Consider the following 14801-nt stretch of genomic DNA (forward strand, 5'->3'; position numbering starts at 1 on the left):
AATTTCTGATCTCTACATCTTCAGTTACTAAAATCACCTCTGTTTGATTCTACCCCCATTCTTGTCCAACAGTGCAAGAATATGATGCAACAATGTCTGAAGTCAGAGGAATTTGAAACCTTGTCCTTCAACCTAAAGAAAGAGTGGTCTGTTATAGGTCTAGAATTCATTTCACTGAGAGTCACAAAGTTGCAAGAGCTGTCTTCACAGCTTACTGAAGAAAGAAATGAGGAATGGAAGGAAGATAAATCTGAGATAGAGAAAGCCTGAAAACAAATGCAATGTGGAAACATGATAAAGGGGAAGTTCCTGTAGTGCTTGTCTCTCTATTTTTGTTCTCTCTCTTTTTTAATTCACTTCATTTCTTTTTCACTTTTCATATCATAAATCAAAATGACTTCACAATATTTTGCTTTTATTCCGCTCTAGCACTTTATTGACAAGATCGACTGCTTTTTTTCTGTGTATTTCTTCTTCCCTCACAAAAAAAACCTGTTGCTTTTTGTTTTGTTTTGGTTTTGTTTGTTTGTTTTTGTTTTTTAACTTGACTCTTCATTTCTGTCTGCTTTTCTCTCTCTTTTCTTTTTTTTTTTGGGGGGGGGGGGGGTCGGGGGGGGGTCGGGAGGGGGACCATGTCTTTCTTTCTCTTCTCTCTATCATTACTTCTATATATATTTTTTGCACTCACTACCCTTAATGTATCTTTTCATTTTCTTTTATTTCTGTATTTGCTTCCTAAAGTCCCATATCAGTGATTTAGTCAAAAGGCTCTGGAGATGACTTTCTTTGAATGTATTAAGAGCCGTTATGAGTGAGTAAAGAAGAATTACTTTGGTCACACGTTCTATTCAGGGGATTGATGTTTTTCCACAAGTAAAGATCTCCTAGCAGAAACCAAGACAGAAAAACTAGCAAGGAAAACATGAAATTGGGAAGAAAAATCCACTCATAATTTGTGAAGCTATTTCCTTTCTGCTCTTATGAAGTTGATGCTCTTTTCTTCTATTTAATAAATGCTTCTATTATCTATCTTCACAAACCCTTCTTTTGATAATAGCTCTTTGTTTTCTTTCAGGAATTTTCCATTTGGCCATAAAGTGACCCTACATTAACATTTTCTAGAAAGAACCCGTAATTCCTGTCCCACAAACCTACCAATACAAGTCTCCTCACATAGTCAGGCAGCAGGTGACCTAATTCCTCTTGCTTTTTTTTCCATAATAGGAAAAGAACTACTTTTCCTGGAGGTATGTTGCACAAATCAACTTCTTCCTCTGCATTTAAAGCTTCTATCCTTTTCTTGCATTCCAGTGGCTGGGATTGTACAACTTCATTTCATTTTAATGATACAGCACTGAGTATACAATTTCAAAACAAAAAGCATTCCAAAAGAGTGCATTGAGAGTGCTTTCTTCATTAAAATGAAAACACTTTGAACTGAAGGAGCACACTACAAGCCACTTTGATGCCAAGGTAGCAAAGCCAATTTTAATCCATGCATATAAGGTTTGTGCAGGAGATTAACCAGATGTTCAATTACTCCTGCTCAGAAAATCAGTGATGTACCAACATGCCTGCCTGTGCCTGTAATTGCATGAGTACTGTTGGGTACATACCAAATAAAATAAAAAAACACTGACTTGCTCACTAGGAATCTGCATATCCTTAAGTTTATATTTACCTGGGCAATGTATTTATGCAAATACTATAGCATTCCCCAACAATCTCTTAAGAGTTGAAATTTTTCCGTATATAATATAACATTTGGTTGTTCTTAATTAAGCATTATCTTTTGAAAAACAGTATGTAAATGTAAAAACCAAGAGAAAGTTTGTGACATACTGTAGGATTAATCTAACTAAATTTAGAACAGAACCTTTTTGATGTTTATGTCTGACCAACTAATTTTGTCCTCTCTGTGGAATCCCTAGACAGAAAGCTGCACTGAGGGCATGCAATTTACTTCATCCTGGAACAGATGTCTAAAAGTGGCCTAGAAGCGTCTGTTGTCTCTACTGACACTAAAGAGGAGACTGATGTGGAAAGCTCCATTGCAGATCAGAAGGAAAATGCCTACATTTAGATGCATAGTAGGCATGATGGATCTATCCTGCAGAGTTAAAAGTCAAAACATTACATTGTAGCGCTCCTACTGTAGGTCTGTTTCAAAACATCCATTTCCAATGATCATAATGAACATAAAATCTAAATAAAAGAGAACAAATGCAGACCTTACATTTCAGCTTTTGCATTCAATAATTTTGATTTTTTGGTTGTTTATACGGTTTTAAATTTCTTGAATAAACACACATTATTCTAAGGGCTCATCATCTCTTGGGATATGTGAAATACAGAAAATGATTGGCTTCACAAACTCACAAGCATAAATGCATTAAAAAAGCCAAATTAAAAAAGAAAAAAAATCTAAACATTGCAAATGTATTGTTAACTCATTGCAGCATAATACTTCAGTGTTTCAGCGCTAAAATGGACATGAAATTTAAAATAAATAATTTGATTTTATGATTTGAAAATTCTTAGGGCTTATGTTTTCCAAATTGTCCTCTAATTCTGCTGGCTTAGTTTTATAGCCATAAAGACTAGTACCTGCCATAAAGTGATGGGACTTCCATACACTTCATTTTACACAGTCTCCAGTTGCAAATAGTTATGTCTACAGTACTTCTGAGTTTTGGGGTATTTGTGAATTCATAATTACATTGCTGAAATCAGATACTGGGCTGGCTCTTGGCTGGAAATGGGTCAAACTACATCTTAAGCCATTCTGGTAAGATGATAAATACTTTCTGTAACCACTGCATAAACTACTGTCATTGTTATATTTTTAGTAATTACTGACTTTAAATTAAAAAGAAAAAAAAGTGAAGAATTATGTTAGCACAGGTCACAGTTGCCTATGGGCATTTTACTGACATAGTAAGTGGTAGCTGCTCTATATAACTACATGATAAAAAGAATAGTTGTATGGTAATTCAAGAGAAAGCTCTGGGAAATTACTAATGACACATAGTGGAGAGATCATGCAGAAAGCATTAAGAGATTTGCTATCTATGCCACATCTTAGAAGGAAGATTAAGATATGATACAAATACAGTCTAAAAATTAACTCTAAAAAAGCAACGTCTTAGGTTGCCTTTATCACCAATAGAAAGAAAGAACCATCAGAAAAGAGCACTTTTGACCACAGGTGGGGAGGACAATACAGTGCCAGATATGTGTATCTTCTCAAGGAATTAAAATCTTTCCCTTGGCATCTCGCCCATATGTCTAATCTTAACCAGGTTGTTTATGAGCTTCTGTATCTGACTAAAGGTACTGGAAAGTGGGTCTTGTAGATATGGAGAAGGTGATACTACTGGAAGATGGCTTTAGCTATTCTGTTTGTATGTTGCATTAAATTGCAGAACTCTTTTGCACCATGTAAGATCTATTAAGTAATACAGCTGAACTGAGAGTAGTAACATTAATTATGCCTTGCCTTGAAAGAGCCTGTCAATACACTGAATGGGGAAGTACTGAAGTAATTTTTTAGAAATTCTTTCAAAAATTTGTCTCAAAACTATACAAACTCATACACTTCAAAAGAGCAAATAAAAAGTGGACAATTTGCTTACTTGAAAAGCTCCGTATTTCATTTTGCAATTATTTGTTTTCAGTTATATTATGTCTTGCAAAAACTTATGATAGCACACTGACAATAAAAACAACATGGGAAACATTTCATAGTCAATGCTTGCAAAGGCATTTCTTGAAAAGAAACTAAGTTCTGATCTTCTGCCCAAATTCTGCAGTTGATAAGCACATTAAACTCCATTTTCAAAGAAATATCTACAGGCATCTCCTATTCTGTGAAGTCCAGGGTACAGATTTATGTCTAACATTTAAAAATTCAGGTAAAATCTTTGCTTTCCTGCACAGATAGCTCCAAATGTCATAAAATAGTAGTTAATGGCTTAAAGTCTGCATATACAGTAGCTTTTTTTTTTTTTTTTTTTTTTTTTTTTTTTTTTTTTAAATTCTGACAGTGAGTAAATATCACATTTTTCTCATTTGTCTTTTTCATACCTACCAAATGCTCTATTTCACAACATTTGAACTGCTGGTGAAACAGACTTAAAATTCTCAAAGGGGACCATGTGTGAAGTCAACACTTCACTGATGGTTTTACACAAGTAAAGACTCAGCAGGAATTACAATATCTGACACTTAATTCTTCAGTTACTTCTGTACTTTAAGTTCTGCAGAAAGATGGTAGTAATGACTGCAACCTCTTTCGGTAAAGGCTTTTCAGTTCATTTTTACAATCTGAGTGGCATCTGGGATACACTGCAAGAAGTCTCCCTCTACTTACTGCACGTCATCTGCACATGCGACCATTCAAATACACATATAATGTAAATCTCTAAATAGTGAACTAATGGATGGAAGAATCCAATACTTACACTAATGAAAGCAGAATCAGACCTACCATATCTGAGTGAGATACGATTTTCACTGGTAAAATGGCAAATATTTTGAATTACATGTGCTTGCAGGTTGTCATTTATATATTCCAGGAGCCTTATTCTCGTAGCAATGCAGTATTCACCTGGTAGGTCATGAAATCCTTAGCAGTTGTGTAGAATGCTAAATCTCCAGAATTGTACAGATTCATACAGACTGGCTCTGAAACTTTAATCTTGTTTTCTAGATATGAACACTTATGATAGCAAGAGAAATACGTACAGCAACACATTATTCCAAACAATAATTTAGTCTGAATTAAAGCCTTAGCTTAGACCCCTTAGAAATAAACCACAATATTTTGTCTTACCTTATGACTAGAACAACAGAATATACAATTTGATTGTGTGACTGACCTCTAGAGAGCTCATTGATATTGTGGATCCAGTTTCACTTCTTGATAATCCCGCATTGTCATCCAGCTCTGAGGCAATGAAATTCTTTACTGCTGTGCGGGGCTCAAATGGCAAACTCTGCATATGTTCTTGGGTGGGAAGATGCTGGTCTAAATTGATATTAAATTGGTCCATTACAGAAGGATTCATATTGAATTCTGGATTAACTTTGTAGTGCAATAGCCTTTCATGAGGCAGTGTATCCATGCCTATATTGATTTTGCTCTCATCTTTCAGTGATGGCTGGGTATTTACTGAGCTTCTGGGCATGACGATGTAGTCGCTTTCTATCATCCGTTCTTGAGGATGGACTATGTCCATATCTGCACCTCGCAAATTATCATCAGTGCATAAATACACAGTCCTCCGCAACTCACTGTTGTCTTTTTTCAAGCATTGATTTGCCAGTTCACTCATACTCATAGGCATGTGAAGACCTGCTGGTTGCTGGATGATGACTTTCGAGATGATGTTTCCAGGCAAGGTAGAATAGCTCATTCCTTCAGGGTTTGGTCCCTTTTCTTCTTCTTCATCGTTTAGTGAAATTCTAGAAAGAGTTCCTGTTATAGTAGCTGCTCTGCAAGGTCCGATGTCTTTATGCAGAACTGTGGGTCAGAGAACAGACTTCTTACACCATGAAACCATGTCTGTCAAACACTACTGCTTGTAGCATTATATAATGTCCTTTAGCATTGCATCTTCTTACTTTTTTGTATATTATAAATTTTATTTTATAAAAACTGCCTTAGAAAGGGTTTTTATGAACTGATATATACTCTGAGCCTCAATCATTTAAATAAAAGAAAACCATCCCTTTGTTTCTTCCCGATTCCTTGCGTATATCTTAGGTGATTTGCAGCTTAAGCAAGTTTTCCATGTGGAACTAAATTAAGGGTTTTTTTTTTTTAAAAAAAAACAAAACTATGATTTCTGTATTGCCATTATTAACTCCACATAACCTCTTGGAAAATGTCAAATAGACTGTAAGGCAGAATAATTTTGTCAATATGTCATAATGATCTATTGTAAGATTATAACTGTGGACATGTATTCCTGAGCTCCTAAATGTTCTTTTTCACTGATTTTTTTTTCCTAATGCTTTTCTCTGTTCTATGATTTTTAAAATAAAAGTGGGAAAAAATTAACTGCATTAGGAAGAAAATCCATTGCTATCAGAAAGACATAATTTGCCACATCTGAAAAGGTTACAAATAGAATCATAGAATCATAGAATCATTGAATGGTTTGGTTTGGAAGTGACTTTTAAGATCATCTAGTTCCAATCCCCTGCTATAGGCAGGAACACCACCCACTAGACCAGGTTGCTCAAAGCCCCATCCAGCCTGGCCTTGAATGGACTGGATTGTTGGCCAAGATCTCCTGGGATGTTCTCTCTAAAAACAAAGATGTTGAGGAGAGCTGGCTATTCTTCAAGGATGCCTTCCTGAGAGCACAACAGCTCCCTGTCCCTCTGAATAAGAAGGCAGGCAGAGGAGGTAGGAAACCGGCATGGCTTGGCAAGGACCTGCTTGACATGCTGAGGGCAAAGAAAGGTGTGTACAAGCTCTGGAAACAAGGATGTGTCAACTGGGAAGAATACAGGGGTGCCGTCCGGACTTGCAGACGTGGGATCAGGAAGGCCAAGGCACAGGCAGAACTGAACTTGCTGAGGGACATGAAAAAAATAGGAAGACATTCTACAGGTACATTGGCCAGAAGAGAAAGGCCAAAGCAAGTGTACCTCCTTTGGTAAATGTGAAAGGAGAACTTGCTTCAACGGATGAAAAGAAGGCTGAGGTACTGAATGAGTTCTTTGCCTCGGTCTTCACTGCCGGCCACAATTCCGGTATTTCTCACATCCTTGAGCCCTGCATCCCTAAACCTCTAGGTGGGGACTGGGGTGGTAAATCTCCCCCCACTGTGAGGGCAGAGAAACTCTGTGACTGCCTCGTGAGACTGAATGTGTAAAAGTCTATGGGGCCGGATGGCGTGCATCCCAGGGTTCTGAAGGAGCTGGCTGAGGTGGTTGCAGAGCCGCTCTCTATTATTAGTAGCTATTATTAGTTGTGGCTGTCAGGTGAGGTCGCAGATGACTGGAGGAAGGGTCACGTCACTGCCATTTACGAGAAAGGGAGCAAGGAGGACCTGGGGAACTACAGGCCAGTGAGTCTCACCTCTGTGCCTGGGAAGATCATGGAACAGCTCCTCCTGAATGACATGCTTGATCACGTGAGGAATGAGTGTGTGATCTGAGACAGCCATCATGGCTTCACCAGAGGAAGGTCATGCTTACCCAATCTGGTGACCTTCTATGATGGAGTGATGGCATTGGTGGACAAGGGAAAAGCAATTGATGTCATTTACCTGGACTTGAGCAAGGCTTTTGACATGGTCCCCCACCACATACTTATCTCCAAATTGGAGGGATGTGGATTTGATGGGTGGACCACTCGATGGATAGGCTGCAGACAGAGGGTTCTATGTCATCAAGGGTTCTATGTCCAGGTCAAGGCCTGTAATGAGTAGTGTCCCCCAGCGGTCTGTTTTGGAACTGGTGTTCTTTAACATCTTTATCAATAACATCGATGACGGAATCGAGTGCACCCTCAGCAAGTTTGCTGATGGCACCAAGCTGAGTGGTGTGGTTGACATGGCGGAAGGAAGGGATGCCATTCAGAGGGACCTCAACATGCTAGAAAGGTGGGCTTGGGTGAACCTGCTGAAGTTCAACACAGCAAAGTGCAGAGTTTTGCACTTAGTCCAGAGGAATCCCAGGCATCCATTCAGACTGGAAGGAGCGGTCCTTGAGAGCAGCCCTGTGGAGAAGGACCTGAGGGTCTTGATAGCTGAAAAGCTTAACATGAGCCAGCAGTGCGCTCTTGCAACTCGGAAAGCAAATGGTATCCTGAGCTCCGTCAGAAGAGGGGTGGCCAGCAGGGACAGGGATTCCCTGATTGTCCCCTTCTACTCTGCTCTTGTGAGGTCCCATCTGGAGTACTGCGTCCAAGTGTGGAGCCCCCAGTACAAGAAAGACAGAGATCTGTTGGAGAGGGTTCAGAGGAGAGCCACAGAGGTGATCAGGGGACTGGAGCACCTCTGCTACATAGACAGGCTGAGGGAGCTGGGCTCGTTCAGCCTGGAGAAAAGAAGGCTGCGGGGTGACCTCATTGCAGCCTTTTGGTACCTAAAGGGAGCCTACAAACAGGAGGGGAGTCAACTCTTTGAAAGGGTTGACAACTGCAGGACAAGGGGAAATGGTTTGAAATTGAGGGAGGGGAGATTTAGGTTGGATGTCAAGGGGAAATTCTTTACAGAGAGAGTGGTGAGGTGCTGGAACAGGCTGCCCAGAGAGGTTGTGGATTCCCCATCCCTGGAGATGTTGAAGGCCAGGTTGGATGGGGCCCTGGGCAGCCTGGTCTAGTATTAAATTGGGAGGTTGGTGGCTCTGCCTGTGGCACGGGGGTTGAAGATTCATGATCCTTGAGGTCCCTTCCAACCCTGGACATTCTGTGATTCTGTGGATGCTCCTAGGGAGGGAACATCCACAAACTTGCTGGGCAACCTGTCCCAGTGTCTCACCACCTTCACAGTAAAGAATTTCTTCCCAAATAAACATATGTTATAAACCATTCATAACCCACTTTTGGTGTAATCCTTCATGGAAAAAGCATGGTAAAAATAGCAACATCCAACAGTTTTTCTTACAGTAAGTTTTACATCTGAATGTTATTAATTCCAGAACAAAATACAAAATTTTCAGTAGCAATAAATGATTCATTCAAAAGCACAGTATTCATCACAATCATTTGTCTTACAATTAAATACACATTTAGAGTTCAAGATTTGTAATGAAAGAAAAAGTTTAGGTAGTAAGAATGAAAAATTTTAGAAGTATCCAGTTACTGAGCTCGTTCCAATTGGGTGCAAGTATTTACTTGTCCTGATTTAAAATAGTATTTTAACTCAGATCAATACCAGCTTGTGCAATAAAATCTGTCTCATGGGCTGAGACAGTAAGATGACTAGAAGTATCTCAGGTGTTACATTCACATCACTTTTGGTAGCCTGAGGGCTCTAATGACCCAGATCCTACAGTGCTTGACAGTTCATTGCCATGTTCCAAAGCAAGCAGCTCATAAAGCAACCCACTCCTACCTCACAAAGAACTGGTGCAGATTTTTCAATTATGTAAGGAACAATTTGCCTGTAAACAACAGTACACATATCTGATTCTGTGACAATTTACAACTCACACACCCTGTCATCCCAATCCATTTTCTTCAGTGCAGCATGGCTGCTGCATTGTTCCCAGCCAGACACTTCAAGCAGTGACCTATTAATTTTTCATTAAAAGGAAGTGAACTTAATTTTTTAACTAGTGAAACCAGTTCACAGATTTATTCAAAATCTGTTTCCCTGAGGCTGGCTGCACAGCAGAGCTACGGTGGAAAAAGGTAAGAAGTGGGAGCAATGTAGATTAAAGCTGGATTTTTCTCTGCATTAGATGGTAACAGACATGCATTTGTGTTACAGTGGATTATCCAGTCTCTTCAAAATACATGTGCATATTAAATCTAATGTATACAGTGAACAATTATTGTATTGAAATAAAAAGAGCTGAAAGAGCTGGCAGTTTTTTAAAGCTGTGTGAATGGAAACTGAAACTCCACCTTAATGAGATCAACCCTCTTGCCTTGCCATACAGACAGCAAAGACAGACTTTAGGTGGGTGACACAGGACAGCTAAGTCCTGCATCTCCTGCCCTGACTCACTCTGCAGAGAAGTCACCCTCTCTCTTTTTCTCTCTTCACTGAAAATAAGGTTGTCTAGGTAAACTTACCTCCTTAGGAAAAACTCCCTTTTGGGATAATCTCCAAGAACTAAAAATTTCTATAGCATTTGGAGGATTGTTTTTCACTGTGCTTTACTTAAGAAAGGTTGGAAAAAGGAAATAATAAAAAAGAAATTGCTTAAAATGTATTATTTTTTATATGTAGAGACAGGCAAAGTTGACAAGTTGAAAAACACACTACCGAAATGTCTAATAAAGAAAGTAGAATCCTATTTTATTTTCCTGACATCCTGTTCCTTAAACTACTGTTGGACTCACTTAGAGCCCTAAAAAACAGCCTTTTTAAAACTAACACTTACCCATGCATCCCTCATATACACAGGTTATATATTAATTAACTTATACATAGGTTATATATTCATATAGTGCCATTAATTCTTTTTATTAACATTTGTAAATCTATGTTGGAAACAGTTAACACATGGTATTTTATGTCTACTTCAGAAGGAACTAGTAAAATAATCATTTTTGTTAGCTAAATACTCTTTCAATTTTCTTACCTGACCGACAAGCAATGTCCACATCCTTTTCAAAATCAGTCTGCAACAAGAAACAATGAACAACAGTTATTAATTGAAAACAAAACCACAATACCTTTTTGCCCACTAGCGCTTCCAAAACGTCCTACTTACAGAGTCATAGTCTGTTAAAAGTGGTTTCTTGTTGCTGAGAAGGTGAAGTGTATTGTTTTACAACAGCAGAGCTTTACAAAGTTTCCTAAAGTATAACTGGGTGGTTTTCAAAGTATGCTTGCCTGACCAGAAAAAATAAAATAAAATAGGTGGAGGTAGAGTATATAGCTTTAATAAAATTATACAGTATATTTTTAAAATAAATATGGAAGAGTAACTACATCTCTTGGAAGGATCATCTCTAAGGAAGCTTTTCATAGTTATGTTATAAACAGAAAAAAAGAAAACAGTCTGCAATGCAAATTACTGTGAATAACTGTAATCCAATTAGTCCACCCTGTCTGAAACTTCATTAATTTATTATGGAGTGTTTATTTGTTATACAGCATTATGCCCATCCTGGCTACTAATGCAATAAAGTAAACTTTGTATTCCTTGAAAACAAACATAATTTATTTCCATGAGTGAAATTATATTGTAAGTAGTACAAACAATCAGTAACAGTTGAAAATCTGAACACAATTTTTCCAGCTAACCAAAACTATTTATCCTGGTATAGATTTCAGGTAATTTTGGAAAATTTTTAAAATTTCCATGAAGATTTATTAAATAATAATTAACAAACTAACAAAACTGACCTCCTTCTTGCTTTTGAAGTCCAAAGGAAAAATTCTTATTTAATTCACTACTTTTTTAAGGGTAACTGAATGCACGTTTTAGAGCATGATCCTATCTCCATCCATTACAATCAAAGGCAGTCATTGAAAATGAAAGGGCAGATATATAACATACTAAATAACAATATCAGTAAATCCAAGTTGTCATAATAATCCATTCACTATCTTGATAATCCAAGTCACTAGACAGATTTCCCTTTAGGGATCTCTAGCACTTCCTCCTTGTTTGAATTAATTTTGAGAAGAACATTTCTCAAGAATTTGTGAAGGGAAGACTCCCAGATGCATCAGTGCTCTTTACACCAGTGGGAGAAAAAAATCATTGTATGTCATTAGATTATTTTTTTCCTTCTTATACGTAAAAATCTTATGTCATCATGAAAAGTGGTGGAGGATACTGATGCATTGTGCTCAGCAGAATGATCACACCAGCAATTTAAAACTAGTTAAGAGGTTTAAGCAAGGAGGTAACGACCTAAACTGACTAATGCTTAAAGATGGTGTTAAAATTCCAGCTGTGTGTGCATCCCATGTACAGTAATGCAAGTTCTTTTCTTTTGGCTAAGAAAACTAATTTAGTAATCAATGATAAAAATAAAAGCTAACCATGATTTGAGCATGTCCATTAGGAAAAGAACTTGAAGAATCTGCATTGATTGGATCCTGGCAATTTCTTAGTCGACATCTGAATGCATCTTGAACCTGTGAAAACAATAACTTATACTGATTCCTGTGAAACAACATGTACTCTGCACAAGCACATTTGAGGAAATATCTTTTCACAGAGAATACTTTTTTGTTTTGAGCAGAGTGCATGTCTAAGAAAATATTATTATGCAATACTTTTGTTAGAAATATGTGATTCAGCAAAGAGACACGTTTAAAAAAAAATGCAGTTCCTGTTTTCTGGCAGTTGAAAGCAAATATATTTTGCTGAATTCTCACACATAACACAATAGGGACAGCAAAACAACTTTGGGAACGGAAGGAATATTTTTATCAACAGTTTAAAAGTATACAGAGAATACTTTTTTGAATGCAAAACCAATTTTGTTCCATTTCCTTACATATCCTCAGATGTATTCCAAGACAGTAATAAAATCTAAATATGAATACTTGAATTTTGATTTCATAAATACAAGTATCCATGTTAGCAAACAGTTGGCAAGATGTAACTTGGAAAACAGGAACTTTCTTGGGTGACTTCCAGTCAAGACAAACTAGTATCACTTATTCTTTGAATACAGAAATACTCTGAAAGGAATGTCTAGAAAAATCTACATTTCATTTATTATCTGTAGAATTTGCTTGATGTCTAATTCAGAATAATTAAATGGTAGAAAATCAAATCCTACTCATGGATATTTTGTGAATAGCAGAAGAGGATAATTCAATAATTGTTGCTGATGAAAAGACATCCCCTTTTAGTGCACTGTATTCTACTGCAAACTGTTTATAAGCTTTCATAAAAAGGAAAAAATGAATCAAAGAAGAAAAGATTTATTTTTGTTATTAGGTAGCATTATTTTAAAGTACTTAACCCTTAAATGAGTAAGTGTTCTCTACAGTAACTGACACAGATGAAGAAAGACTAATACAGACTAGAAAGAAGAATAAAGCAAGGTTCTGTTTTGGACTGATTTAAAAACACCAAGACTTCCCATGTGTGGTAATGTAGAGTGTGTCGGGCCTGTATTGTGACTTGGATTCTGATTTTAGGCACTACACTTACTGTGGTTTTGCATATGTTTGACATTAATTCAATTTGTCATCTTGCAATTATTGCAAATTTAATCCAGATCTTCTCTCACTATATCAAGTCAAGTCACACTCCAGAATCCATGCTCTTGGATAAGCACTGGCGCAGTGGTTGGACAAAAACCCAAAAATCTTATCTTCTAAAGCATGCTGAATCTCATCTCAAATCTCATGATAATTGACTCCTTCAGAACATACTATGTGACCTGTCAGCTTATGCAGTGATCCTCTTTGTTTTTGGGACTGGTGTTCATGTAGCTTCCCTGGTTCAGATAGCTCCAGAGTTCACGAAAATCTCCTGCCCTAGTTTCCCTACTTTCTAGTAGTGAATCCTGACACTAGGATTCTCTTACATGTGCATTTTTCTTACAGTATTTCTGAAGGGCAAGCAGCATATGATTTGAACATGTCAACAGAATATAAAATATCACTGCATTCATCATATTGACATATGTTGCAACTTTCACGTGGCCTCACACAAGTCTGAAATAGAAAGTTGAGCTACCTAAATACTGGCTTGTTCTGAATGTCTCGTTCAAATTTGTTGCTAGCATTGGTTAAGATTGTGCTGTCTTCACTTCTTTCTTTGAGGCATAATCTTGCTTCCCCCATGCCTTCTAACATAAAATTACAATATTTTCTTAGAGCGAGGTAGAGCAGGAGAGACAAATGTGATGAACGTGCAGATACCATGGAAGTAGTTTCCTTAGCAACAGTAACCCTAAGCTTTCATAACTTACTCTCTTTCTACTCATTTTTTTTTTCTTTTTTTTTTTCTGCAATATGGAAATATAGGCTTTAGATGCCAATGATGCATTTAATCTAAACGTGCTGCAGTCAGTAAGGCACAGCTAAAGGAGAAAACATATGTGGGTTATTCCCATCACCAGAAGGAACAGGAGTTATGCAGTATGATTGAAATTAGCCTTAGACATTCCCATGTTCAAGCAGGTCAGACAAAATATTTTGCTTTGATGGAGAAGAAGCTTCAACACTCCTCTTTCCTGTCAATCTTTGTTCTGTGACATATACCTCATCCTCTTCCAATGCTCAATTAGATATTCAAACAGCAAGAAGAGAAAAACAAACAAACAAAAAAACAGGCTCTCTGGACTATGAAGGAGATTTAAAGCAATAATACCTGAGTCTTAATTTGCATTTTTCTTTCCTACTTTGCAACTGATTTATAAGAGGCCTTGTGCTTAATAAGTATAACATTTATCTTAGGAGTTACAGAAATGAAGTATAGAAAGATTTAATGTCTTTCCAAAAGATCTTGAATTGATGTAGGTCAGAAGTAGACACAGCACATCATGCAATTCTCTTCTAGTTGTATGTCTTAGTCAACCCCCTAGCTCCTCAGTGCAGCCCTTGTCACATAAGATCACTGATATAGTATACTACTGAAAGTAAAAAACATTTCTATCATTTATGTTTATATCTGTATGACTAAAGGGAAATAAGAGGGTTTTATCTATATAGCTTTAATAGTCTTTGTCTTTTTGTAGTACAACAATAATAAGGGCACAATAAAACAGAGCTGTCTTCTTCTTTGTTTGAATTTTATGGTGATTTATTCTGCTTCACATTTTTTTTCCTGACAGTCAGAATTACTGTTTTGCCTGTGCTGGTACGCTATAAATATTAGATCAATCCTATAGGCTATAACTGAGATAGCTTTGTAGCTGTCATCAAGAATGACAAATATGTTGGCAGAGATTCTCTGACATGCACTGGCAGAGCAAAAATCTTTTGCAGACAACAGAAAGTAACAGACTACTCTTTTATCTCGGGAGATACCCTGTGAAGTGCAAAGACTGCATTGCACACTGTGCACGATGTCCTATCTTGGCTTCCACAAGGACTCAACAAAGTGTCTCTAGAACTAGACTAGAAAGCAAGGGTTGCTAGAGTCAGAATGAAACACAAATTATGTCTCCTTCTGTGTAGGAACTTCTTGAA

The 14801-nt window shown here is 37.3% G+C and overlaps 1 protein-coding gene across 1 annotated transcript in view; it reads right to left on the bottom strand.

The window, feature by feature from the left end:
• Positions 1-14801, bottom strand: part of ADGRB3 (adhesion G protein-coupled receptor B3) — a gene marked incomplete at both ends in the record, with an annotated part of 445134 nt that overhangs the window by 18586 nt on the left and 411747 nt on the right. The window contains 3 exons of the mRNA XM_079532449.1: positions 4881-5524; positions 10273-10312; positions 11688-11783. Of these exons, the coding sequence (XP_079388575.1) occupies positions 4881-5524; positions 10273-10312; positions 11688-11783 (780 nt within the window). The remainder of the gene's footprint in view (positions 1-4880; positions 5525-10272; positions 10313-11687; positions 11784-14801) is intronic.

This window comes from Tetrao urogallus (genome assembly GCF_951394365.1).
Source record: "Tetrao urogallus genome assembly, chromosome: 2".
Lineage (NCBI taxonomy): Eukaryota > Metazoa > Chordata > Aves > Galliformes > Phasianidae > Tetrao > Tetrao urogallus.